At 37.4% G+C, this 25,002-nt stretch overlaps 1 protein-coding gene across 1 annotated transcript in view; it reads left to right on the forward strand.

The window, feature by feature from the left end:
* The window catches only part of MAN1A1 (mannosidase alpha class 1A member 1), a 141,884-nt gene that overhangs the window by 52,207 nt on the left and 64,675 nt on the right, over positions 1–25,002 (forward strand). Inside the window, exon 4 of the mRNA XM_051792180.1 lies at positions 6,076–6,156. Coding sequence (XP_051648140.1) covers positions 6,076–6,156 — 81 coding nt within the window. The remainder of the gene's footprint in view (positions 1–6,075; positions 6,157–25,002) is intronic.

Below are 25,002 nucleotides of genomic sequence, written 5' to 3' on the forward strand. Positions count from 1 at the left end.
TTCGAACCCAGTTTGCATATTTCAAACTTCATTTACAAATCAAAGGCATGCTACTTTCAAACTGTAGGTATTATGGTTGACTTGTAATTATACTTAGCAGTCCACAACCTAGTGTTCTTACTTGAAGGCAGTTGGTTTTTTGGTGCTTTACTCTTGGTGGGTTTTTCTCTTCTAGTGAGAAAATCAGAATGTTTCTTAATACAACAATTCGGAACAGAATAGCTTTCCTATTAAAAAAAAAAAAAAACATTGTGTGGGAGGTGTGAGTCAATGAACTTCAACTACATGTATGTCTATGAGGGTCTATGAGATATCTTAAGAAAACCAGCAGTTGAATATAGTTGTTTTGTTTTTGGGACTATTTGATTACTAGTTTGCAGCATAACTTGCTAGTACACTAAATTATAGACTTCAGTGTGATTTGATTTTGCTTTGCTTCTGTGTAAGAACTTATTTTGATGGGCTAAAAGGAGATCTTGCAACTTTATTACTAAATGCAGTTCTTTTGCTGCTAGAGTTCATTAATGCCTTCAGTAGCACTTTATTTTTATGCCTGTTGAAGGTCTTGCAGTTTGCCATACGGGGACGTGAGCAAGGTTAAATACCACGTTATGCAATAACCAGGCTTTGACACTTGCAATAATAAGGTTGCTAAAATTGTTTCCCATGTCTTTGGGAACTGAATATTTTAGCAAGCTGCCAGTAAATTTCATTTGTGGAATATGAATGAAACTTTTTTCCCCACAATTGCAAGTAATTAAAATCTTATTTAATTACAGTAGCTGAAAGTGAGCTATTGTAGTACTCTCTATGGCTCTATCATACTTCCTGGACTACTTGAAAATGCTAAGATTTGTTGCTGTTCCTAACCTTTGTGCTTCACCAGGGGAATACTATTATTTAATAGTAATAATAATTACAAGTTCATCTCATTTCACAGGAAATGTGGGTCCTTTGTGTCCACTTTTTAGTCTAGAATTATATACATTATTCAGCATTGCTCAGTGTAGGGCCCCGGTGTTCTCTTGCACAGGTTGTTAAACTGTGGGATATGGGCTGCTTGCCATGGTACAGTATGGTGTGTGTGCTTGGGGGGAGTCACTGTATTCCTTGTGTGCAGGAGCAATAGGTGGAAATGCAGATGAGGTGACTGAAGTTCTATGCACTCTTGGTAGTACAAGAACAGGAGAACTGAAGGAAAGAAAGTTTTGGAAAGAATCTGTGCAATAAATAAGACCAAAACAAATTATTTGGTAAGATTTGTGATGTTATTTTTTTATTATCTTTGTAAAAACTAAGAGAGTAAGCTCTTTATCAAATATAAATTAAGGTGGCCTGATTATTGGGAATATATTCATCTGTGTAAAGAGCAGACAGTATTTTCTCCAATTGAATTATGAATGGCAGAACAAATAACCAGTGCTGGTGAGTACCAGGTGGAAGCTCACAATGGATAAAAAAAATCAAGTGGTATTTCAAATGTGTTCATAAATGAGGGTGACTTCCCATAAGAAAACACAGACGGAAATTGTTTTTATCTTGGTCTATGCATTATGGAGAGGAAGACTTTAAGGAAAGAGATTTTTGGGAAGCTGAAGGAGTCCAATAGGCAAAAGGCTTCAGGAGAGCCCAGCTGACAGTTGTTGTCTGAACAGTGCTTTTGATATTAAATTCAATCACAGCTGATTGAAGCTTCAGTAGTTTATCAGTTGTAGACTTAATCCTCCAGTTTACAGAAGGGTAGGAGAAATCAAGTGGTGAGATGCAGCTAAGATCAGATTGGCCATGTCATAGGTTTGCAAATAAAATAGAAATGCAAGAGTAGCACAAGTTAGCCAATGTTCTTGGTACTTTATTTCTCCCCTGCACCTCACCCCATTTGGTTATATTTGTTGCTTTTTGAAGATGGGATTTCCTAAGGTATTGTCACCCTTCCTTTCTTTAAAAGAAATTAGTTTAATAGGTTTACTAGTTAAATCTGTAACATTCTGCAGCTTCCTGAGTGTTTCTGGAACTACAGTTCCTTTGCTTAAACACCACCCCTCTCCCCCGCCCCTATTTTAGCATTTCCCCTTGTCAGGACAAAATGTAGACCTCCAAATAGCAGAGCAAGCTGATATTTCATAGGAACAATAAGATGTTAGCACAGTTGTGTACTCACAAAGGTATTTCAGATATTCTCATACACAGCACATGGCCATGCAGTCTAACTGGAGTACTAATGAAAGGACCATAAAACTAGAAATGGTATCTGTCCAGTTGGTCAACACTATCTTATAAACTTAGGATCTTAAAAAAGGAACATTATAGTCATGTTGAAATAAGCATGCCCAATCACCTCTCCTTACAGAATTTCCATTAGATATAATGGAAACATTTCAACCACTTCTCAGACCTGCTACGTAATGATACAATGATGGTTTGAAAGAGAAGGCTAAATTTGAAAGAAAAAATAAAATCATTCTTACCTCTCCAGGTGATGAAGTAGAAATTTTGGGAAATTCAGATCAAAGTTTTTTCTGTTATATTTTGGCACTGTTAAATGGATCATAAGGTATTTATGTACAGCTGGATCTGAGAGCAAAATAAAAAATAGTATTGCTTACTTAGGACTGCTGAGTAGAATTATATGGACTTTGTTCAAACTGTATGTGGATGATTAAAAATATGAAAAGAGGGTAATGATCAGGGTGTTGCATCTTCAATGTGTCATACAAAAAATTTTAAAAATCAAACCAGAAAGAAGGATAAAGTTGGTGTAGGAGAAATTTGTTACTTTTAGGAGAAGTACACTTTTCTTAACAGACTGCTTCTTCACATGAGCTTTTCATGAATGTATCTTTGATATGAAATTATAAAACTTTGTTTTGAAAATTGCTGTGAATTCTGTGCTAAGAATATACTAACCTGGTGTAATGAGTTTAAGAATAACTATAATACGTAGTTATTAAGCATACAGCTTTCAAATTTACCATTAATAAAATGTTTGCCCATTTCATTAATTGCATTTGCTTCGGTGACTTGTATAAAAACTTTAGTGAGAAACAAGGATTTTGAACAAAGGGTTAGAGGTGTGTTCAACTGACATATTGGAAATTTGATAACATTAAAACAGTGGTTACCTTCAAGAAATGTCCTGAAAGATCACTCCTTCAACAAACGTTCAGGATTACAATGCAATTAATCTTTGTGGCTCAACAGTAAAACCTTTATTCACATAACTTCCAAGTCGTCTTTTTGTCTGTAACTGATTTCTAGAAAAAGATTGGTGCATACATACTGAGCTTTTTTTAAAGGGCCTTTGCCTTCCTTGAAAGATAACCCTGGCTTTGTGAATTAAATGGTCATATTAAATCCAGAAGGGCAAAATGTAAGGTTCTGGAGACAAAATATTCAGGTCATACATCACTCAATTTACTTCAGGCAATTGAAAATCAAAAAGTAATTTAATTCAGTCCTCAAAGGAAATACAAGTGTCTGGGATATCTGATTAACTCATTTCCTCATCTAATACCTACCTCTTTACAGCTTCAACTTTCCCATCAAATAAAAGTTCTTGACATATGCTGAGACTTAGGATTGAAATGTAAAGAACCTGAAGTTCTGAAGAAGGTTCTCATATAAAATATTCTTCATAGGAGTTTCAGCTAGCTCAAACTCCAGGGAAGAGAAATGGCCCCTGTCACTCATTGAATTACCCTTTCTTCAATTAGATCAGGTCAGATCAGCCTTTCTTAGGTCAGACCAATTCTTTACTAGTTGTTTCAGGTGTTGGATTTAGTTAAGGCAGACTTCTATATTTTATGTATATATAATGTAGAGTTCTTACACAGGTAGCCTGCTTAGGAGGTGTACAGATGTATTGTCTAGTTAGTTCAGATTTCTAGAGGATTTAAATGTTTTTATATCTATCTTCCCAGGTTTAACATGTATTACAGTATAATAAAAAGGCATGCACAGAAATGGTAAAGTTGAAGCAAATACTTGTTTGCAGTTATTTCATTTGTCTTCTTGCTGAATTCAGTGAGACAATGACTGAGCACTTGGAAGCAGAAATAACAGATTTTGAAAAAACAGAAATGTTGGAAACAGAAATTAAGCTGCTTTTTTCCTTTGTACTTTTTTCCCAGAAAGAATAAGAGTAGATCTGTATTGGAAGAGCAGTGACAGAGGAGAAACTACAGAGTTTCAGTACAATTAAAATAAACTTGAAAAAATGTTATGTTCTTAGCACTGCAAGACAGCAAGATAACTTTTTCAGTTTTGCAATTTTAATACATGATGCCAGTCTGAGTTTTCAATAGGTAGATGTATGGAATGGCTTTACTTTGTCTGCCCCTTTGAATTGCACCTCATGTGTATTAAAAAACTGTACAGACACACACATATATACTATATGAATTATATATCAATCAGAGTAATTCTGTGAATGAAATGATATCCTCAGTTTTTAGAGGGAGAAGTGCAGAACAGATTTTAGAGGAAAAAAAAGGTAAGTGCCTGACTGTAAACTGGCTAGTATTGTAGCAATTCTGTGAGTGTATTTTGAAGTCTGTACCTTTACAAGTTATAAAACACTGAACAACTCTGCAATGTGTCTAGATACCTTTTCTTAATCAGAGCACCTTGCAAACTGAAAAGCATGAGGTAATATTTCTAGTAAGTAGCCTAGTGCTGGGATTTTTTTCCTTCTTTTCCGCAAAGGCAGTTTACTACAATTGAAAATCCGTAGAAAACTGGGGGCAACAGTCTTCCCTCCTACTTAGAGTGACATCTGAATGTTTAAACTGGAAAAGCACAAGATCTAGCTGAATGAAAAAAGCCTGTAAGCCCTTCAGAGGAAAATCAAGCAGCTCTACCATGCATTGATTTATATTAAATATAGCTATAGTGTATGTCAGCAAATAGAAAATGGAAAAGAATAGAAACAACAGCAACTCAAAACAAATGAAAGTCAAACACCTTATTTACATGCCAAAAAAATTTTAGAAGATTGACTGCTGGGTACCATTTTTCTACAGAAATACAAAAATGTTAAAAGTCATATTACAGACAAAAGCTAAAATTAAGCAACTTTTCTAGATCACCTTTTCAACTGAATCCCTCGAGTGTATTGAATGTCACGTGTTAGGGTAAAACTGGAGAGACTTGGTGAAAAACAAGAGCATGTAGTGATCATGAGACTCAAATTTTTCATTTATGTTTGAATATTAAAAGACAAGGAAGAATGTGCTTTGAGTTTTGAGACAGATAATGGCTATATACTGCTCATTACCACAGACCTAGTCTCTGTCATTGGTAGAGACCAGGCCAGCATGGGAAGGGCCGTAACTGTAATAAAGATCATCTGCTTCCTTGTGAATACACGTAATGATTGCATTTTTATCATGATCATGTAATTAACTCATTCTAATGTTACCTCCTTTTTTACAATAACCTGCATTTAGAATGAAGTAGAAAAACCCTTGATATGACATTCTGATCAAGAGCTTCTCATACAGTGTCTGAGAAGAGATCTTGTGAGGTGAGGTAGTGTGGGACACATGATCTGATGGCACTTTTTGGGCAAGTGATGAATCATCTGCAAGGAAGTATTTAGATATGTAGATTTAGAGAAAGCCTTTTGTCCGAATGGAAGAGATGGAAAGTTAAACAGTATGGGGAAAATGGAGAGGCTATTTTGTTAACATGAGGAAGAGAAGAAAATGCTGTAAAATGCTTCACAGAATCAAGAATATACTGAGTTGGAAGGGACCCACAAGGATCATCAAGTCCAACTCTTAGCCCTGCACAAGCCCATCTCCAGGAGTCACACCATGTGCCTGAGAGTATCATCTAAACATTTCTTGAACTCTATCAGACTTGATGCTCCCTGGGGAGCCTATTCCAGCACCCAACCACCCTCTGGGTGAAGAACTTTTTTCTAGTATCTAACCTTCCCTTTATCTTCTGTGTTTTGCTATGCACAGTTGTTGTGGCTTAATATCTGAATGTATGTATATTTAAAAAGAAAAAAACCCAACAAACCCAAACAAACAAACCTGTATAGAAATAAATGTTTGTTTATTTCAACAGAATGCTGAAATTTCTGTGTTTGAAGTGAACATTCGTTTCGTCGGTGGACTACTTTCAGCTTACTATCTTTCAGGAGATGAGGTAAGATATTTCACATGGGTTATCTGATGTATAATCATCTGGATAAGTTGTAAACTTTTAATTTAATAATTTTATATATCCAAATCAAATGCATTTAAAACTTTGAAAACCAGTCCATTGGGTTTTCTTCTATTACTTTTGCTTTCTGTAAGTCCTAATGCCATTATTTCATTTGAGTGTTAAATGATACTCAGGTCCTTTTCCTGTGTTGGAACCATACCAGTGCATTCTTACTGGGCTTTGTGCTATAGTGTGTAATTATGGAGTTCCTATGCTGTGATAGCGGTAGATTTGGTACATCAGCTTCCTGCTTCGCAAATGGGTTTCAAGCATATCCTTGAATTCCTATAAACTCTACTTCTGTTGTCCTTCCTGAAAATTAAGCTTCAACTCAGGTGGAAAAGACATCAAACCATCCAAAACATGAAAACTGGTAAGCCTATACATGTGAATGTCTTTAAAGCGTTAATGACTCATTGATCTCTATTGCCTTTCGTGGGTTCTGGAGAGAATGAAGATGCAATTTTAGCTAAGAGCTTTGTCTAAATGCAATTCTGTAGTATTTTTGGAGAAGGCCAAAAGACTCACGGGTCAAAGATACTATATTAAGTCACAGGTACTATGATATTTTAAATTTTTAGCTTGTATAGTGGGTTGACCCTGGCCAGATACCAGGTACCCACTACAGCCACTCTCTCACTCTCCCTCTGCAACTGGACAGAGGAGAAAGAGGAAAAAAAACAAAAACAGCTAAGAATTCATGAGTTGAGATGAGAGCTAGGAGAGGTCAGTTACTGATTACCTTCACAGACAAAACAGACTCAAAGTGGGGATAGTACTTAAATTTATTACTAACAGGATAAGAGCCAAAGAGTGAGAAATAAAACAGTCTTAAAAACACCTTCCCCTCACCCCTCCTTCCATGTTCTCCCTCCTCCCCCCCAGCGGTGCAGGGAGATGGGGAATGTGGGTTGCGGTCAGTTGTTGTTTCTGCCCTGCTCCCATGGGGTCCCTCTCACGAGAGACAGACCTTGATGGTCCTCTCCAGCATGAGTCCATCTCTGGGGCAGCAGTTCTTCCCAAACTACTGTCCCGTGGGGTGCAGTGCTTCACGAATGAGCTGTACTGGTGTAGGTCCCCCACAGGGGCCACAAGTCCTACCTGGGAAAAACCTGCTCCAGCATGGGCTTCCCTCTCCATGGGCTGCAGGTCTCTGGCAGGACCCTGCTCCATCATGAGCCTCCCACGGGGTCACAGCCTCCTTCAGATATCCACCTGCTCCAGCATGGGCCCCTCCATGGGCTGCAGGTGGGTCTCTGCACCCCGATGGTCCTCCATGGGCTGCAGGGGCACAGCTGCTCCACCATGGTCTGCACCACGGGCTGCAGGGGAACCTCAGCTCCAGCACCTGGAGATCCTCCTTCCCCTCCTTCTGCACTGACCTTGGTGTCTGCATTGTTGTTCCCATGTTCTCACTCCACTCTTCCCTGGATGGAATTCTTTCTGCACAACAACCTTCTGTTCTTAAATATGTTATCACAGAGGCATTACTGTCATCCCTGATTGGCTCAGCCTTGGCCAGTGGCAGGAAGCCCATCCTGAAGCTGGCTGGCATTGACTCCAGGGGACAGGGGAAGCTTCTAGCAGCTTCTAACAGAAGCCACCCCTGTAGCCCCCCCGCTACCAAAACCCAGACACAGAAACCCACTACAGCTTGGCACTTGAAAAGTCTTTAATCTTACTAGTTTAAATTCATATTTCCGTCTCTGTATTATAGTAGTATTTTATTGCAGGATTACACAAGTTAATACTCTTTAACTGTAAGTTGAATTTATCATTGGATTTCTTTAAATCCAAAGTAATTACTGGTGGAAACTCCACAAAACCCTAAAAAAGACAATTTTTTCATATGTAAATTTCCCAAATACTTGATAGAGTTCTGTTTTGAACCTGTCACTTTAAATTAACTTAAATTCGATGGTGTACAAGTTGGATTTTGTTAAAATTTCTCATTACGTTCAATCTGCCTTAGCAGGTACAATTGGGTCATGTACCTGATAAAGCAGTTAAAAGGAAATAATGTTCCTCTGACATTTTTATGTGTGAAGAAGACTTACCTATTTGTTTTCCATGGTCCTATCCTGAGTGTAGCTGGTATTGAAAGGACATAAATGTCTTAAAATAAACACCTTTTAGTATTTTAACTGGCTTGTAATTTTGGGGGGAAAAATTGCACTTAAACACTTAACAGTAATGAAAAAAACTGAGAGGTGCTTGGGAGATGGCTTTTTGATTCTTTCTAAATATTGTTTTACTTATGTTTCATCTCTGACTCTTGAAGAAAATCAGTCATCCTCCTATAGTAACTCAGCACAGAAATAAACATATCTAAGCATATCTCCAGTTGAAAGCTCTTCTTGGATTAAATAGTTGTATCTTTCACTGCAGATCTATTTGGTAAACAGGAGTGAACTTTTCCAGTATAACCTATTTCTACACTTTAATTAACCAGTTCTGACAGAAGCAGAGAATATTTCTTGGCAGATGACAAGCTGGTAGATGAATGCATGTGAGCCTTTACGTCAAGCAACAGTTGTCTGCCAAGAAATGCCTGAACCATTTATCATTGGTGCTGGTGATTTTGCATGTATGTTGATGGTTTGTATCTTGTGTCTGTTAATGTGCAGTCTTACTTTCAATCAGTGCTTATAGTTTCTTCTAAGTAACACCTAGTCATTTCTTCTCAACCATTCCTTCATCCTTAGAGAGGCAGCTTTACCACCACCTCTTGGACTAGATTGATAGCAACACCCATGTTCCAGTAAAACTCTTGTACAAATGAAATGAGGAGACATCTGAAGCAAAAAAAAGTGTTTCTCAGAGTGGATAATTAAGTGGAACTCTTTGCAGTGGAATGTTGTTGATAATGGATGCTAATGCCCATTCTAAAAATGACAGACTCATTAATGAAATTAAAATGGGCTCTTAAACACAAAAAAGAGGTGCATGATTAAGGAGGGTGCTGAGCTCTTGCAGGCCAGGAAAGGCACTGCCCATGCTTGTCACTGGTTCTCATACTCTTTGGTAGGCATCTGCTGTCTGAGACAGAATGATGTTCTTAAACAGTTGTCCTGGTGGCTTAGAGAGTGCGACTCAGCACATGCTGCCTTTATTAGATTTGGGGAAATTTCATGATTTGTCTCCTAAACCCAAGACACTGAAGCAATAGCCAGCCACTGCCTATGGAAAGAATGGGATGCAGCAAGATGAGGTTTTCCATGCTATGTGGGTCTTCCTTCACTAGTGCTGTGAGAGGTGTGGAAAGGCCTGAGGGCCCCAGAGACTGGCTGCTACCATAGAAAATATATATTTAATAATCTGTTAGTCCATTATATTAGTGGGTGTTCCTAAGGAGGTGGCATAATCTGCATGTACGCTCTTTGGAGGATTAAGCTTTCTCAGTTAAAAGCTCAATTAATTCTTTATCAGATTAACTATTAAAAAATCTTACATTTTCTGTGCTCACTTATCAATATCCTAATAAAAGAAAGCTATGTTTCAGTAAAAGGAGTGACAGAAATAATTATTGTTTGTACTTCTGAATTACATTTCCATGGGTAATGATCCAAAGCTGCAACACATTGTATGTTCCATAATCATTTGTAAGTCTAACAAATCATGATTAAAGAATATCATATCATATTGAGTAGTTCCTAAGACATCCTGCTCATATAATAGTTCATTTAGATAAAGGCACCAATGTGAATCATTCTAAAAATGAACAGATTGAATACTTTGCCATTTGATAACTATGTGTACTGCTCGCTTGCAAATGGAGCTATGAGATGCATTCTATTAAACTTCCTACAGCTTCCGCCTTATTTGAATTAATATGAAATACCTAAAAGTGCTAGAAATATCATATGCTTTAATTTTTTAAAAAATTTGATTACTGTCTAAATCCAAGCTAGACAGATTTCCAGTCAAATATCAAACTTCATTTGTAAAACAGCTACAAATAGCAAAAAACTTTATTTAATGTAACTGTTTCAGTACTGCTCTTTTTTCGTTGGTTGTTTTTTTAGTTTGTTTCAGTTTTTTTAACTCCCTTATAGTAATATTGCATGTGAATGCTTCCCTGGTATTTTTTCATGAGTCAGTGACTGTAAGTATTATTAAAAATAAAACTAACTCTTTTAAAGCACTGCTAGTATTGGCATACATGAAAGTGTTGGTAGGAGCCTGTAATATGGTAAATGTAACCCATCAGAATGGGACAGATTTTTTTTTTTTTTGCAAATTTCTTGATCATTTTCTTTAAATTAAACCTGAATTCATTACTAAGTAATTTTAAGCAACTTTTTGTTTTGGTGCTGGAAAATAAGATGTCTAGTAAGGAAGAAAGTTTTACAACTGCTTTGCTGTACTTTGCTAGTCTGATGTAAAATTCTGGTATACCAAGGGTCAGGAGTATTGCATGCAACAAGATCACCTGTTCTGCAGATGCAGATATTCACATATTTCCACGTGTAGTCATATAAGGAGATAATTTGTTAACTTTTGGAGGACGACAACATTGTATCCTCTAACAGCAACTAAGGTCTTTCTTGGAATTCATGGAGATGGCAAACATTACTTGTGAGCACTGTAATTTTCACTGTTGGGAATAAAACTGTGATACTGGTGCTGAAAGTCATGGTAAATGTATGGTGCTGCTCTTAGTCCGATCAGCCTTGAATATTCTCTAGCTCTTCTGATTTACTCATAGCTGGTTCTTAAAGGCACTGCTAAAGCTGTGTAATAAGGAAACTGTTTTACTTGAAGGTTGGTTCCACAATCAGAGAATACATTGCACAGCCAGAAATAGAAGGAGTTTCTAATGTGCTGTTTGTCTGAATAGCAAAAAAGTAAATCCAAAATGCTCTGAAGTGAATAAGGAACACATGAGTTTCAGATCCAGCTGGTAAGTTTGCAGATTCCTTTGAAGCTTTTCTGGTTTTTGAGTGGGATAAGTAACTTTTTTTTTTTTGTCCCAGAATCAAAATATTTTGCATTCAGCAGCTGTTCTTCCTTCATAATATGCTTATATTGCCATTCTTCTTCAGGGCATGAAGCAGAAATGTGACAGATTTTGAGGGTTTTTTTTACTCTGGCAGTCCAACCTGTTTGAAGGAACGTGAATTTATCCTGATTAGGATGAAGGAATAATAATTAAAAAACCAAACCAAAACAAAAAAGCAACAACAAAAACAAACCAAAAAACCCCCCAGACTTAAAAAAACAACCAACCAAAAAACCAATCTGTTCTTCTCAATGAGAGTTTCATCTATTGCTCTTTACCAGCTGTTAATTAGAGGTTAAAAAAAAAAAAAAAAGTGATGACATATCACCTAATTAGTTTATATCTGCATTTAGAATCAGAATTACAGTGCCACTATTCAACCTCACTTGATGATCTTGGCCTCCTGTCTGACTTCAGACCTAGTCATTGTTCACTTAAAACCACCATCCCTCAGTGATTGTAGAGCTGTCTTACTAATGAGGAGCAGGCATGAAATAATGATGCAGATGCTATTGATCTAGAGCTGCCTCTGCCAGGCTGACCACAGAAGATTGCTGACTTCATATAGTGCTAAGACATTCTCCAGAATTTAGCTGTAGCTATTTTATCTGTCTCTCCCTCTCTTGTAGAGGTGTCTCTTCAGAGCGAATATTTAAATTCCATAAATGCAAAAGAATATATAATCCATCATTTAGCAGTCTTGAATGTTAGGAAAATGAAATTTGTCACCTTTACAAAGGTATTGGCCTATTAGTGCAAATCAGAATGTAAGTTCCCAGTGTATGTGCCTTGGGGATCTTAGCTCACCAGTGTGAGAATTGACCACATGTTTTATCTCCTGCTTCCTCTCACTTAATTTGACACTAATTAACAAGAGGCCTTTTCCTTTTATGCCTTGGAAGCTTGATTTCTAATGCTGTTTGAAACTGCAGGCATACTGTATCAGCTTGATCACTTCTGTGTGAATGCCACTTGATTCCTCCTTAATTGTTTTCACAGACTGGCAGTAGAGTTCCCTTTGTGGTACAAACTAGAAAACTGAAATTGCCTGTAGTTTTCTGCAGCTCTGTTTTCAGATTTGGGTCCTGTTTCCCACCTACCATCCATCTGCTGCCCATTTTAAGCAATACATCAGTATTTCAGTGGTGTCATGGTTTAGTTCCTTTAGAGCTCTGAAATGATCTTTAAGATTTGTTTCATTTTTATAGATTTATGATTGAATCCTGGAGCCATTCAACTTGGAAGTGACCTCAAGAAGTCACTAGTTCAGCCTCAATATTGCAACAGTACATTAGGCTTGTTCTTTTAAGAACCTGCTTGCATGGAAACCTGCCTATGCTCTTCAAGACAGAACACTGGGGCAAATTTATCTTTTCTTCAATGGCTTTGTTTCATGCACTGTGCTCTTTTACACAGATCTCTTATTGTTTCTTCTGGCTCTCTAGTAAAGCCTCCTGTTTCTCTTTTTTTTTTAACTTTAAACACTTGTTCTTGAAAAATTACTTTTAGCCTGACTTGAGAGTTTTCATTTAACTTGTCAAGCATTATCAGTTTCTGTACTTCTTAGCTGGACTCAATATACTTTTACTTTTAATTAACTTCTTTACAGTCATACCGAAAGAAGGTAGAAGTCATCTGAGCCTTTTGATTTGAGAATTTTGGACTCTGAACCTCATATTTTATTCTCCAAGTCATCTCCAAGAATTTTATGCATTTGCCTGTTTCTTTCTAAGTTCATTGCAGCTGGTTGTCTTGATTCTCTTTCCAAACTTAAACATTAGCAAAGTGAACCTTTTGTTTATAACAGCATGTTGAATTGGAGTGTGTGGCCCCTGTTAGATAGTAATATGTCAAACTAAGTTAAGAGCTACTTTTTCTCTTATGGACTCTGAGTTTCTGCAAGAAGCTGTCATGACAGTGTATAAAAGCAAGGTTTATATCAGCTCTAATGTAACACTTAACAGCCTACTCAGGGACAGAGAAGGATTTAAAATCTCCTCTGTTTCCCACTATCACAGTCTGTAATCTCCATTAGTATTTCAGTCTCTTCACCACCTTTAATAAATCTAAGGCTGTTCACTTTCTGTGCTAGCTGCATCACATTCCCTCTGGATTCACATTCTGGAGATAACCTCGACTCCTAAGATTTTCTTTTATGTAGACTGTTCTTTGCTGTTGCAAGCAGATTGCCCTTCAGTCTTCTATTTCTGTCTCTTAAGTTCCTGTGGTGCAATTATGCTGTCGCTGTTGATGAAACCCATCTCTCTTAAATAGGTTCCCTTTACTCTAAAAGCTTTCTCATTCCTAATATTTCTGTCCCCTTTCTCCCAGTGCTACTTGCTCAGCTGCTCTGTGCAACTCTGCTGCTCAAGCTGGCCCCGCACATAACTCTGAGAAAAATTTGAAGGTATGGGTAACAGAGATGTGGATTTCCAGTCTTGCACTTAATTAAAATGTTGCTTCTTGTTTTTCCTTCTCTTCCGACTCTGCTTTGGAGTTACTGATACCACATATACATACAATGACACTGAACTTTCTCAGGTCTAAGTACCTGAAGCCTTGTGGAGACTCTGCCACCTGTACCACAGTAAGGCACCACCGTCAGGCACACAATTAGCTGTCATCACCAACATTTTTTGTGCTTCAGAATAAAGGCCCTCAGGCAACTCTGAGTGAGAATAGTGGCAATTTACATTAATTCCATGAATTGCTGTCTGCTGGAGTCCAGCAGTGGGTGTGTTTTGCTTTCAGTTCTCTGCCATCAGTGTGAATATCCACAGCAGGGGACTGAGAAGCCATGGTGATAGCTTGCTGCAGCTACCATAACTAAGCCTCTATGAAACCAGGAGTCAGAGCCCTGATTTTGGTCTGAGAAACATGAGTTTAGAACTTCAACCTGTACGTAACCATGTTCATCACTTTTAATGGTTTCCCTTTCGCATAACTGAAAGGAGTTTGTTTGGGAAGTTTTCTCAAAACAACAACAAAAAAATCTGTTTTGTCCCATGGCAAACAACTTGACATGTTGACTTTAGAAATAACCAAAAAGTTAGTTGCTCATTACATTAATTTTAACTAAAATCCCTGCTTACCTCGAGACTACTGTAATCTGATGGTAAATTGCTAGAAAGGAGAATGGATGATAATGAGAGCTAAGTATTATTACCTGATTGTGATTGTAACAGCTGTTCTATTTGGCATAACCTCATGGGCTGTATTACTGAGTACAATTCAAGCAGCTGAGAAGGAGCTGTTTGTTTCTTCTAAAGATTTGGCTCTCAACAAGCTCCTGCAGTTTCACTTCATTCTGGTTCTACAGAACAGTTGGAGAGAGATTGTCTATCAGAAATATCAGTGTGTATGGTTTCCTTTTGAGCAGCAGCAGCTCCAGATAGACCCAAAAGAAGAATTCTTTGCATGTCTGTTAATATATTGTACAGAAGAAGTGATACACTATTAACAGTCTGTCCAGAGTCACCATGCATCTGCAGAGAAGTTGTTTCCAAGATATTTCTCTCTTTTATCTCAGTGTTCACTTCTGTCACTTTGTACCAGCAAATGCATTTGCAATTATAAGGAGTCAAAGCAGGGTAAAAACACAGTGCCTGAAAAGTTGGTGAAGTTGTTCTGCAGACTTAATAGAAAATGTACAACATATGGTTAGATACAGGGTTTGGTGGAGCCATTTGCAAGTACTGTTTAGATTGTTGCAAATATCCATATCTAAAGAATAATCCTTATCTATAATATCACAGCCGAGAATTTTACTTCTTTCTGCAAATGAAAACAACATAAAGATATCTCAGTCAGTGCTGACAGTGGGAATAGATCAGCATTAATTTATTCTGCTTAAATTCTAGGCTATGTAAAATATTTGGGAAAGTATATTCTCTCTGTGGATATGGTGTAAAAGTTCAATTAGGTGATAAGTAAAAGATGTTATTGAATCATCACACTGATTTTTCCAAAAGAAAAATGTGAAAATATTATTTCACTCTGGGTGTGGAGTAATTCTTTATTTCTTCATCTAAATATTTCACAATGTATTGCTAGTTTATGTAAGAGTCCATTTTGTGCTTTGTCTCCCTAGACAAAAATAGTTATTTTTCATTAAGTTGGGAGCTAAGTAGGTGATAACTCTTATTAGCTTAGAGAACATAAAAGCATAAACCATCCAATAGATTACCATGTTTTTGATTCTGTTGGCAGAAGGCATCTGAAGGCATTACATCAGATTCTCAAAGCTGACTAGCAAAGAATCTTTCTACTTTTGTATCTTTTTGGAAAAATTTAAATTACTTCTATTAAAAATTATGTAAGCATTAATTAATTCTTAGTATTTTAAATACAAATCAAGCAAACAGAAATTTATGATGAAGTTGGGAAAGTTTCTTATCCAATTTGCTCTTTGAAGGCTCAGATTAGAAATTCATTACAAAACATCACTTTGTGCCACATACCAGTTTGGCTGTGTCAAGCTAACTGTAAATCATTGAGAAAATTGAGTGCCTGAAATCAGAAGCAGACACCATTGCTGTTCTTGCATGCCCTTCATGTCTCCAGCAATAGATGCAGATAATAGTATCTTTGCTGCAGAAGCAACAGGTACTCTTTTAGTCTCCTTTGCGCTTAGCAACACACTTGCTAAACAGATCAAATGTGAAACAGAGACCTACAAGGTTCACTGGCTTTAAGTTAGCATGAACTCTTGGGGTCAATTTGTGGCGAGTGCTAATTGGCCTGTCTAGTGGGTTTTTTTGGCAGGTTTGCTATTTTCAGACAACAGAAATATGAAAGATTTGTAAGATGAGAAGGGAGCTTTCTCCCATGTCTTTCAGTAACTGCAGGAATCCACATGCTATTTGTTTGCCATTTGTTTGCAAAAATGCAACAGTTGAATAATGTTGATAAATGTGGTTGATAAATGAGTGCAGTTCCTGTCTCTCTAGTGCCAAAAGCTTCCCTCTGCCATACACAGTTTGTATTTGCACCCTATCTGCGAATGACTGAGAATGAATTTGGACATGATGTTCACATGAAAAATCCTGTGCCAATTCCAGACGATGGATGCTAAGGGGAATTTGTGGTTTTGGCAGGTGATTGTCCCTAAACAGAGCTGTCATGAAGTATTTGAAAGACAAATCTTTTTTTTCCTCAAATCAGTAAATATAAGGGCTCATTTTGCCCAGGGCTAAGTGCATAGAATTGTGCTAACTGCAAACTTTTCTTAAGCTAAAGACTGAGAAGAGAATAAACATGAAGATCTGAAAGCTGAAAAAGAGGAGTGGTATGTAGTGCCAGTGCCTCATACAAATCTTACTTGGTTTTCTCAAGGAAAAATAATTTAGGATGTACTTAAACAGCAAATTCAGTTTCTTAGCTCATTGTTTACAGTGCAAGTCTTTTGTCAACATGTATACAAGCTTTTGTATTCCTGGAGGTGTTATCTGGTCTGCTATCTTACTCTTTAATTTCCTAGTAAAGCATAAGATACAAGAGAGGTCAGGAAGTGATAAAACATTCTGAAAAACTTGGATTTTTTTTTTTTGTGTTCTGCTCTGATTTTCTTTACTCAACATCTTTAATTGCTTACATTAACCCACTCAACCCTGATGAACTCCTTCAAATAGTGGCTAATTAAGACAGTACAGTATAAGGGGACTCTTGTCATTCAGCTGCATGAAGGCTCAAGAGCTTATTTTAACATCCAAAAAACCCAACTTTATATAAAGTTACAAAATTCTAAAGCAAACAAGGAAGATCATTCCAGCACCACTGTTACTGGAGTAGAGTCAATCTTCAATTAACAGAAAGCTGTCTTCTTTCTGGCAGGGCCGGTTCCATTGTTTCTTATACTTCAGATGCATTGAACTATCAGAAAGGCTGTGTAACTGGTTAATCTGAAGAACTAGATGTGTCTGGTTTGTTTTTTTTTCTCAGTCTTTAGGCATTCGTCTGCTTTTGCAGGCTAAGCAAAATAACCATACTAGTTGGTTCGGAAGCTGGTTCAGTCTTGTTAATGCTTTAAAGTTGTGTTGTCCCTTGGGGGGCAAATTGTCCTTAAGTTTTGCGAGCATGACTAGATAATTTTACAGTCCAATAGATCATCATGTGAAAAGGATATGCTATGAACTTCACTCCTTCCATTTTTCTTTGAAAATTCTTTTTTGTTTTCTTCAAACCAACAGCTGCAGAACAAAGTCAGCAGCTCACAATGCCGTTTCTTAAAGGATGCTATTTTCCCCAAATTGTTCTTAAAAACACTATTCATAGTATACAGACAATTTCAATCTTTTTCCTTTTATCATGCAAAACCAATGAATAGCTCAAACTTTCTCATCAGCATTTGCTGCTTCTAGGGAATCTCTTACAAACATCATTCAGTCTGTGCTCAGTCTTTTCTTTCCAGAGTTGCTTTTATTTCCATTTATATTCGAGAGGGAAGAAAAAATAATCTTCATGATTTCAGGCAAGATCTCTAACTGCTGAGATGCTCTAGGCCAACATTGCCACACTGCTGCAGGAAACTACAGTGGTAGTTCTCAGCATGTCTGAGCAGAATTACTCTGATGTTAAATGCCATCGGCCTTTCTGATTTGCTTGAAGGTTCTGTGTTAATATGTTTATTAACTGACACAAGGTCAAAAGTAAAGACTTACTGAGATAACAAGAAGAACTTGCTCAACCATTTTTTTTCTTGATGGACTATGACAGTTGGTAATAGAATTAACGAGTAGAGCTGGTGCTAAGATGCCCTTTTTCTAAATCATGCTTCAAAGACATTTTTGTATCTAGTTCCAACTTGAAATTACAGTTAAGGTAATCTAATGTTTTAATTTACGTACCATCAAATATGAAATTAATTTAGTGCAACCTACAAGGTATTCTCTAGGAATGTGAAGGGTTCAGTCAAAGAGTAATATAAAACACTAGAGCCATGTCATGGGTTTTGTTAAAAATGGAGAGAGCTTACATGACTGTCATGCCTTTTTTCTTTCCTCTTGCTTCAAGTGGGCGCATGGAAAGCAATGTAATAATACCTACACATGCTAATATGCACGCTTGAAATCTTTATGAATACTTCTAACCATTATTACCTCCAAATATGTACTGTATTCAAAAATAATGTTAATCTTTACAGAGAACAACTTATTGCTACTTAATTACAGGAATGATTTTGAGGTTTAGCTATAAAAAAAGTTTTAACTGCAGGGAATTCAGAGAAGCAGTTGAATTGCTCATAAATGTGACATGCTGGCAGCTCTGCTGCTCAGTCAGAGGAACTTGTTTCTGATTCTTAAGAATTGGAAATGTCTGCTTGCCTCTTTATATCTTAGTCACTTTAGTTTTATGGCTTGTCCAGTAAGAGAAGTAGTCTTACAGTAAACAGAAAGAAATTGAATTACTCTGCCTGATGATTTGACTTACAACATAAAAGCAGCTTCTTAAATCAACATTCTTTGCTCTTGAAGCCTCCTGTTTGGCTTACATAAAAAGAACTACAAGAGTTCACATTTCTTATATTTAATTTAAGGAAAATACACAAGTACTTTATTTAGGCTCATTTTGGATGTGCCCATTATTCATCAGGCAATTCACTGACCATTGTCTGTCAGAGAAATCTCAACAATAAGAAAGCAAACACTGAGTTAAGAAACCATCATCTTTTTTCCTGCTATGTAGAAGTTTTTTCTTGTTACATTAGTTATATAAAAAATCAGCTAGATTGTGTGTCAGAAATGTCGTGGAGAAAGGAGCCTGCAGAATATGCTAAATTTTAACCTGTTCCTCCTCCTGGAAAATAACAGCTTAAAAATGCATTAATGCAACTGTTAGTGTTACCAAACTCACCTGTCGTGGAGTCAAGCTGAGCTGTTTACGTGGTTGCGAATCCAAGCTGAATTTACTCAAATGGCACCTTTTCAATCCCATTATTTTTAATGGAATTTACCAAAACAAATTTACTTGAACCTGTGAAACGACTAAAGCATGAGGGCTGTAACAGGTAGAACAGTTGATTTCTTTTCCATATATTTATACAAGTGAGACAGTAGTCTGTAACTGCTGGTGGTAGAGAAAGATCAGTGAGAGAGTTTTATGATCAAATGGCTTGTTCCTAAGCAATCTATGCTGCAGATTTAACAGAGTGACAGTTGACACTGTCTTTGTACTTGTGATCATTTTACTTGTTTCCAGTATCTACAGTCACATTTGGAAATGTGTTGACTTCAGGCCTAGCGTAAGGATTGAAAGAAGCACTTTACTGTTTAAACATGGCACAGCCTTAATGCATAACATTAATTTGCAGTGAATACTCATTATATTTTATATATGTTTAAAGAGTAGAAGAAACACTACAAGAGTAGTGCTTAATTTATTCTCCTTGTATCTATGAACGCATCAAATTAATGGTCATTGGAGTTGCCTGTGTGTGAAGAGGAACAGAGGGTCTCTGGCAAAGGATATTAGAGTAATGCAAATGAACTCCTTAAGCTTTTTGTGTTTAATGAAGACTGTGTGAAGCCTGGAACTTGGTAATTCTGTGCCTAACATCATGATTTGTTTTCAAAACTTCAGTATTCAAACTTGTCGGTCTGGATTCTCATCATATTTTGTTTATTGTGCTAATCCTTTCATAACCTGTATTGCATGTAGTTCACTGGTTATTAGTTGTTTTTTTATTGTTGTTGTTATTATTATGAGTTTACTGCTTGCTTCATTCTAAATCAAGCCACTTACAACCTTATCAAACAAGACTCTTGATAAATACCTTGTTTCAGTGTCTACTGAAGATATAACTTGGACAAGTCACTTAGGACTGTGACACTGTCCTGAGTGTCCTAATGCTGTGCCATAATACATGTATAACATTTGTATAAGACTTTCAGCAGAAACTGAAACACAAGAGGTTCCCTGTGAATATCAGAAAACATGTTTTTCTATTAGGGTGACTGAGCACTGCAGTGATTACCCAGAGACATTGTGCAGTCTGTCCATGGAGATATTCAAAATCTATCTGTACATGCTCCAGGCTCTGGGTTGAGCAGGAGGGTTGCACCAGATGACCTCCAGAGCTCCCTCCACATGGGTATCTTCCAGCCTCAACCATCCTCTGATTCTGTGAACTTTCACTGGCAGCTTAATGAAAACACAGCCCCTTGACTATTTTGGAGCACTTTGCATGAAAAGAACAAGGAAAAGGAAAGCTTTTCTTTCTTGGGGCCACTGCCCTACAACTGCTGACCCAGGATGACTTCTGTACAACAATAGGAGTAATTCCAGAAAAAACAAACCCTGAGCTGGCTGGAGAACTGCTGCTCTCTACTACCTGGTCTGAGGACACAGTCAATACAAATTTTAACTATTTGAGGACTGCCTCTGAGTAATACAAAAAACTAACTTAAAATACCTGTGGTGATGTCAGATTGAGACTAGGTAGTGATTGAGGAAGACCGCCCTTCAGAGGAGAAGCAGAACAAAAAGGCAGAGTAGTTATTTTCTTTCCGTTTGCTTGGTGAGCTGATCAGATTTGCTAGTGGTTGGTTGAAGGAAGATGACAGAATATGGGAGATTCTGAGCCTTGGGCACTTTTGTCCAAGGACTTTTTTGATTCAAACTACTGAGAGCCATTTCATTAAGCTATTGTTCTGGTTAGAGTAAAATATTAAAGTGAGTAAATGAAGTTAGAAAAATACGAGTGGAAGAGCAATTAAAGTAGGCATCCTTGATATCCTGATCATATGGTTATACTTGTATATTTGATAACCATCTTTTAAAACTCTTGCCATTAATGCCATTACAAGGGTCATGTAACACTGGCTGAAACAAACAGCTCCCCATTTGCTGTTGACTTACCATTAAAAAGCAAATAGAATTCTGTTTATGTACACAGAGTGATTTTAGCCTTCTCTGTGCCTGCCACCATGGTCTAGGAGTATAGTTTAGACTGAAAGCATCACTCTAAGTAACTTAATGGTATTGAAATTAAAATATACAACCGAATTTACAAGGCTAGGAATGAATCTTCTGTTAGCACTTTATGCTACATTAAGGATGTAATTATTGATTCACCATGCAAAGTCTATTAGGCTCCTCAACCCCACCCCCTGCTTTCACACAGATGGTGTTGCAAATCACTTCTCAATGGTCACCTGCTTGAGAGTTTCATATGCAAAGTGGTATTCTTTGTTTAGTTTTGATAGCTTGCAAGATATAAAATGAGGCGGCTATTTAAATTTGTTGTTACAACACTTGGGCTGGGTACACAAGATTAAATAAAAAGAAAATTAGGAAGCAGATGTTTGTGGCTTAACAGAAGAATTGTGCTAAAAGATACTCTTCATTACTGCTGGGTATGAGTAATTTTACTAAGGCAGCTGTTTTCTTAATCAAGAAAAAACCTCAAACCTCTGAGATGACATCCAGATGTTTTCTGTATCGCTTCACAGTATAATGAGTTTCCATTGTTTGTGCCATATTTTTAATTTCATCCATATTTACTTACATTCAATAAATTTTCAAATACATGTATCATCTTCCTGAACTGTAGAAGACCTGAGGACTAAATATGTGATGTATTTTGTACTCTTGACATCCTTGCCTGGTGTTAGTCTATGAGTTGCTTCTTGGGCTGACTGTGTCTCTCACCAGCATCCAAGCATATCAATGTCAGATTTCCATAGGTTGGAAAGGGTTTATTTTTGGGGGGACAGAGGGGTCTTGGGAAGGAGCTTTTTAGTGCTGGTGTCTGTTAATACTTTAGTACACCATATAGTTGTATGGTGCCTCTTACAGTGCTGCCTGTTGTTCAAAGCAGGACATACCATTGTGTTAATACATATATAGTGGGTTAATATGCAACTATATGGATATTGGGTAAAAACAGATATTTAAAACTTCCAGTAGCTCTTAGGTGTGGGCTTAGTCCTCCATCATGGGCTGCTGACATTTATAATGCCTGTTAGCTTGCCATCTGACCTTGCTGAAAAAAACAAGCTTTATGTGACTGGACCCAATGTTCCGGGCTTTCTATTGCTGACAGGATGCAAAACTGGCATCCCAAATCTTTGACACTGATTTGCTGATGCTGAGCTGTTTCATAATTTATGTATTTGGGGTGGTGTGGTATTTCAGAGTCTTAAGGTTTGAGCATAGTTTTTGTAGGTGTTAAGCTTGTTACCTGTATTTTGTGCCTCAGGAGCCAGTTACCAGCACGCAGGTAATCTGTACATATGCAGCAAATCCAGCTTGTTACTCTTCGTACATTTTATGTATTGCACCTCTTGAAAAATTAGAGCTGCCCTGAGTTTGGGCTGAGGAATTCTCAAAGGCTTTTGTAAGTAACATGTCCCTTTTATTATTACAGACAATCATTAAAGTTTGTTTACTACATTTCATCACCACCTTTTCTTGAATTATCGCAGCACAGATATTAATAAATGGTTGGTTCATGAGCTTTCCAGCTGCTAATGGGTTGTAGCTAAGATTGTAGTTGTTCAAGTATACATAAGGCGTAACAAAAATTATGCTTTCTTGACATTAGTAGATAAATTAGCAGTTACTTTTTCTCTTGTGGTCTAAAAGTTCTTCCTGTTAAATAGTCCTCAGAGTTTGTCTGTGTAAGCAATCTTAAATGCACATGAATAACACGAGGTGAGGTAACTAAATATAACAGGAACAAACTCTTCCTTTATGATTTTTTAGTTCTGCAATTATTTAGAAATTCATTCCTTTATTTGAGTTTTAAAGTCTGCAAGTCAGATATGGATAAGTTACTGTACATTAATATTTCTTTGGTTTATGCCTGATGTTCTTTCTGATAGTTGGTACCTTTTATTACTAGCCTTCCTAAAATAAGATTTTCAAACACAGTAGGTCTACTTAGAAATTCTTTCGTTAAAAAACAACTGAAGTAATTACACACATTAACTACTGCTGATAACTTGAGGGGGTTTATGCTTGTTGCTATGTGCATTTGGATGAAACCTGGAAATCTCTCAGTAATCCAGTTACTTCCATTTGATTAAGTTCTCTACAGTCTTTTCTAAAGAGGGGATACTCTTCATGGTATTATGTGAGTTCTTTGGTACAATAGTCAGCTAGAAAAGAAAACTAATTTTCTTGCCATCAGTGAAATCATAAAAAAAGGCTAATTGAATAAAAGAAGGTATTTTTAAATTTTATTTTTTTAATCTAATATACTTTTCGTAATAAGCATCTTTTTAAAGTGGATTTTCTTCTATGGTCTGGTGACCAGGATACTGGACTATTCTGGAAAGGGCAGTACAAATGTAAAAGCTTACCCATCTTTGTTACTTCCTTGAGTTATGAACAAGACATGTACTGTTCTAGCAGTTTGCAGGTGAAATAGAACTGTTGCTCACAGATACCACAAGCTGCTTGAATCTCTTCAGTAATTTATTTGCGTACTTCTACAGTCACTGTTTTCAAAAGCTGGAAACTTATGTGCACCTTCCTAAATCGCCCCATCATCCTGGGAGGTGAGAGCTTTCGCAAGGCTTGGGTGCTCCGATGTCTGCTGCTGGCACAGATGTGTCAGCTTTGGATTCCCACACTGAAGATCTCATAATAAATACTACCCTGTGATTGTTTCAGCCTTAGATTGGGATCCTCTTTTACCACAGGATCTATATTTTCCATGCTGTCTCCACTGAAAACCATTTGTCTTTTGACACGTTCCAGCCCAGCGCTGTATGATGGCAAATGCTGGGCAGGATTGTGAGAATGGCTGCAGATTGTCATTATTTTTGAATGAGATATACCTCCTGCTTTATTCAGCTGTGATACTGTTTATATGTGCGAGGGGGAGATTTGTATGAAAACTAGCTACTTTGAGAATTTTAATGAGGGGAACATCGGAGATTATTTCCCAAACTAAGTAGATTTTTTTTTATTTATTCATTTTCTTGGGATTACTGACTTTTCCTAACCCCAAGATACTCCTGTGTCATGCTGTGTAACAGCTTCACTTGTGCTTCCTCTGCTGATATTCCAATGGGCTAGGAACAAGACCAGTTGTACCATGCTAATCTCCAGGAAGGGGGTGTCTTTTTTAATTCTTAATAAAATAAAATTCTGCTCTGTCCAGTTAATATTTGCATGTGAAGGTGTGGCAACCCCTTTGCGAAGGAGCTAAAGCATGTTGTGTTTCTTCTCATGGTGCTTTTACAGAATTGATGCCAATTTAAATTTCCAGCGCAGAGTCATCTCTTTGCTGCTGGGGGTCTGACTGTGCCTGAAATACCCCTAAGGGTGGGCTGGGCTTGGCCAGTACAGAAAGAGGGGTGCCTTAAGGTGTGTAGTGCAGAAGCCCCCCCATTGCATCTTTAGGGAAACTCCCCACATGCAGCCAATCTTTGGAGCTCTATCTTGGTGCAACTCTGGGAGAGCCAAGTCTCAGCCATCAGTGACACTCTTGTCTTGGGGACTGAGGGGAGGCTTATCAGCTTTGAGCAAAGTTGTGCAGATGGGCAAAGGTGCTTGCAAACTGAAAAACCTGCCCAGAGTGGTGAAGAACATGATGCTGACTGCTATCAGTGTGTGCCCTTGTATTAATTGTTCTGGCTGGTCTTTGACCACTATAGGTGTAGCCTCAAGTGAAGCCACTTGTTTTTAATGCACTGTCCTCCTCGTCTGTGTTCTGGTAGGAAGACTTGAGGTTGGGTGCAGTCCTGGGCTGGAGGTGGGCTCATGTCTTTGTGTGGCAATTCACATGCTCAAGTCCAGCAGGAGCAGGGCTGGCCCGGAGCTAGTGAGGTGGTCTT

The sequence above is a fragment of the Manacus candei genome, unplaced genomic scaffold (assembly GCF_025592945.1).
Source record: "Manacus candei isolate 608988 ecotype Guabito, Panama unplaced genomic scaffold, ASM2559294v1 h1tg000034l, whole genome shotgun sequence".
Taxonomy (NCBI): domain Eukaryota; kingdom Metazoa; phylum Chordata; class Aves; order Passeriformes; family Pipridae; genus Manacus; species Manacus candei.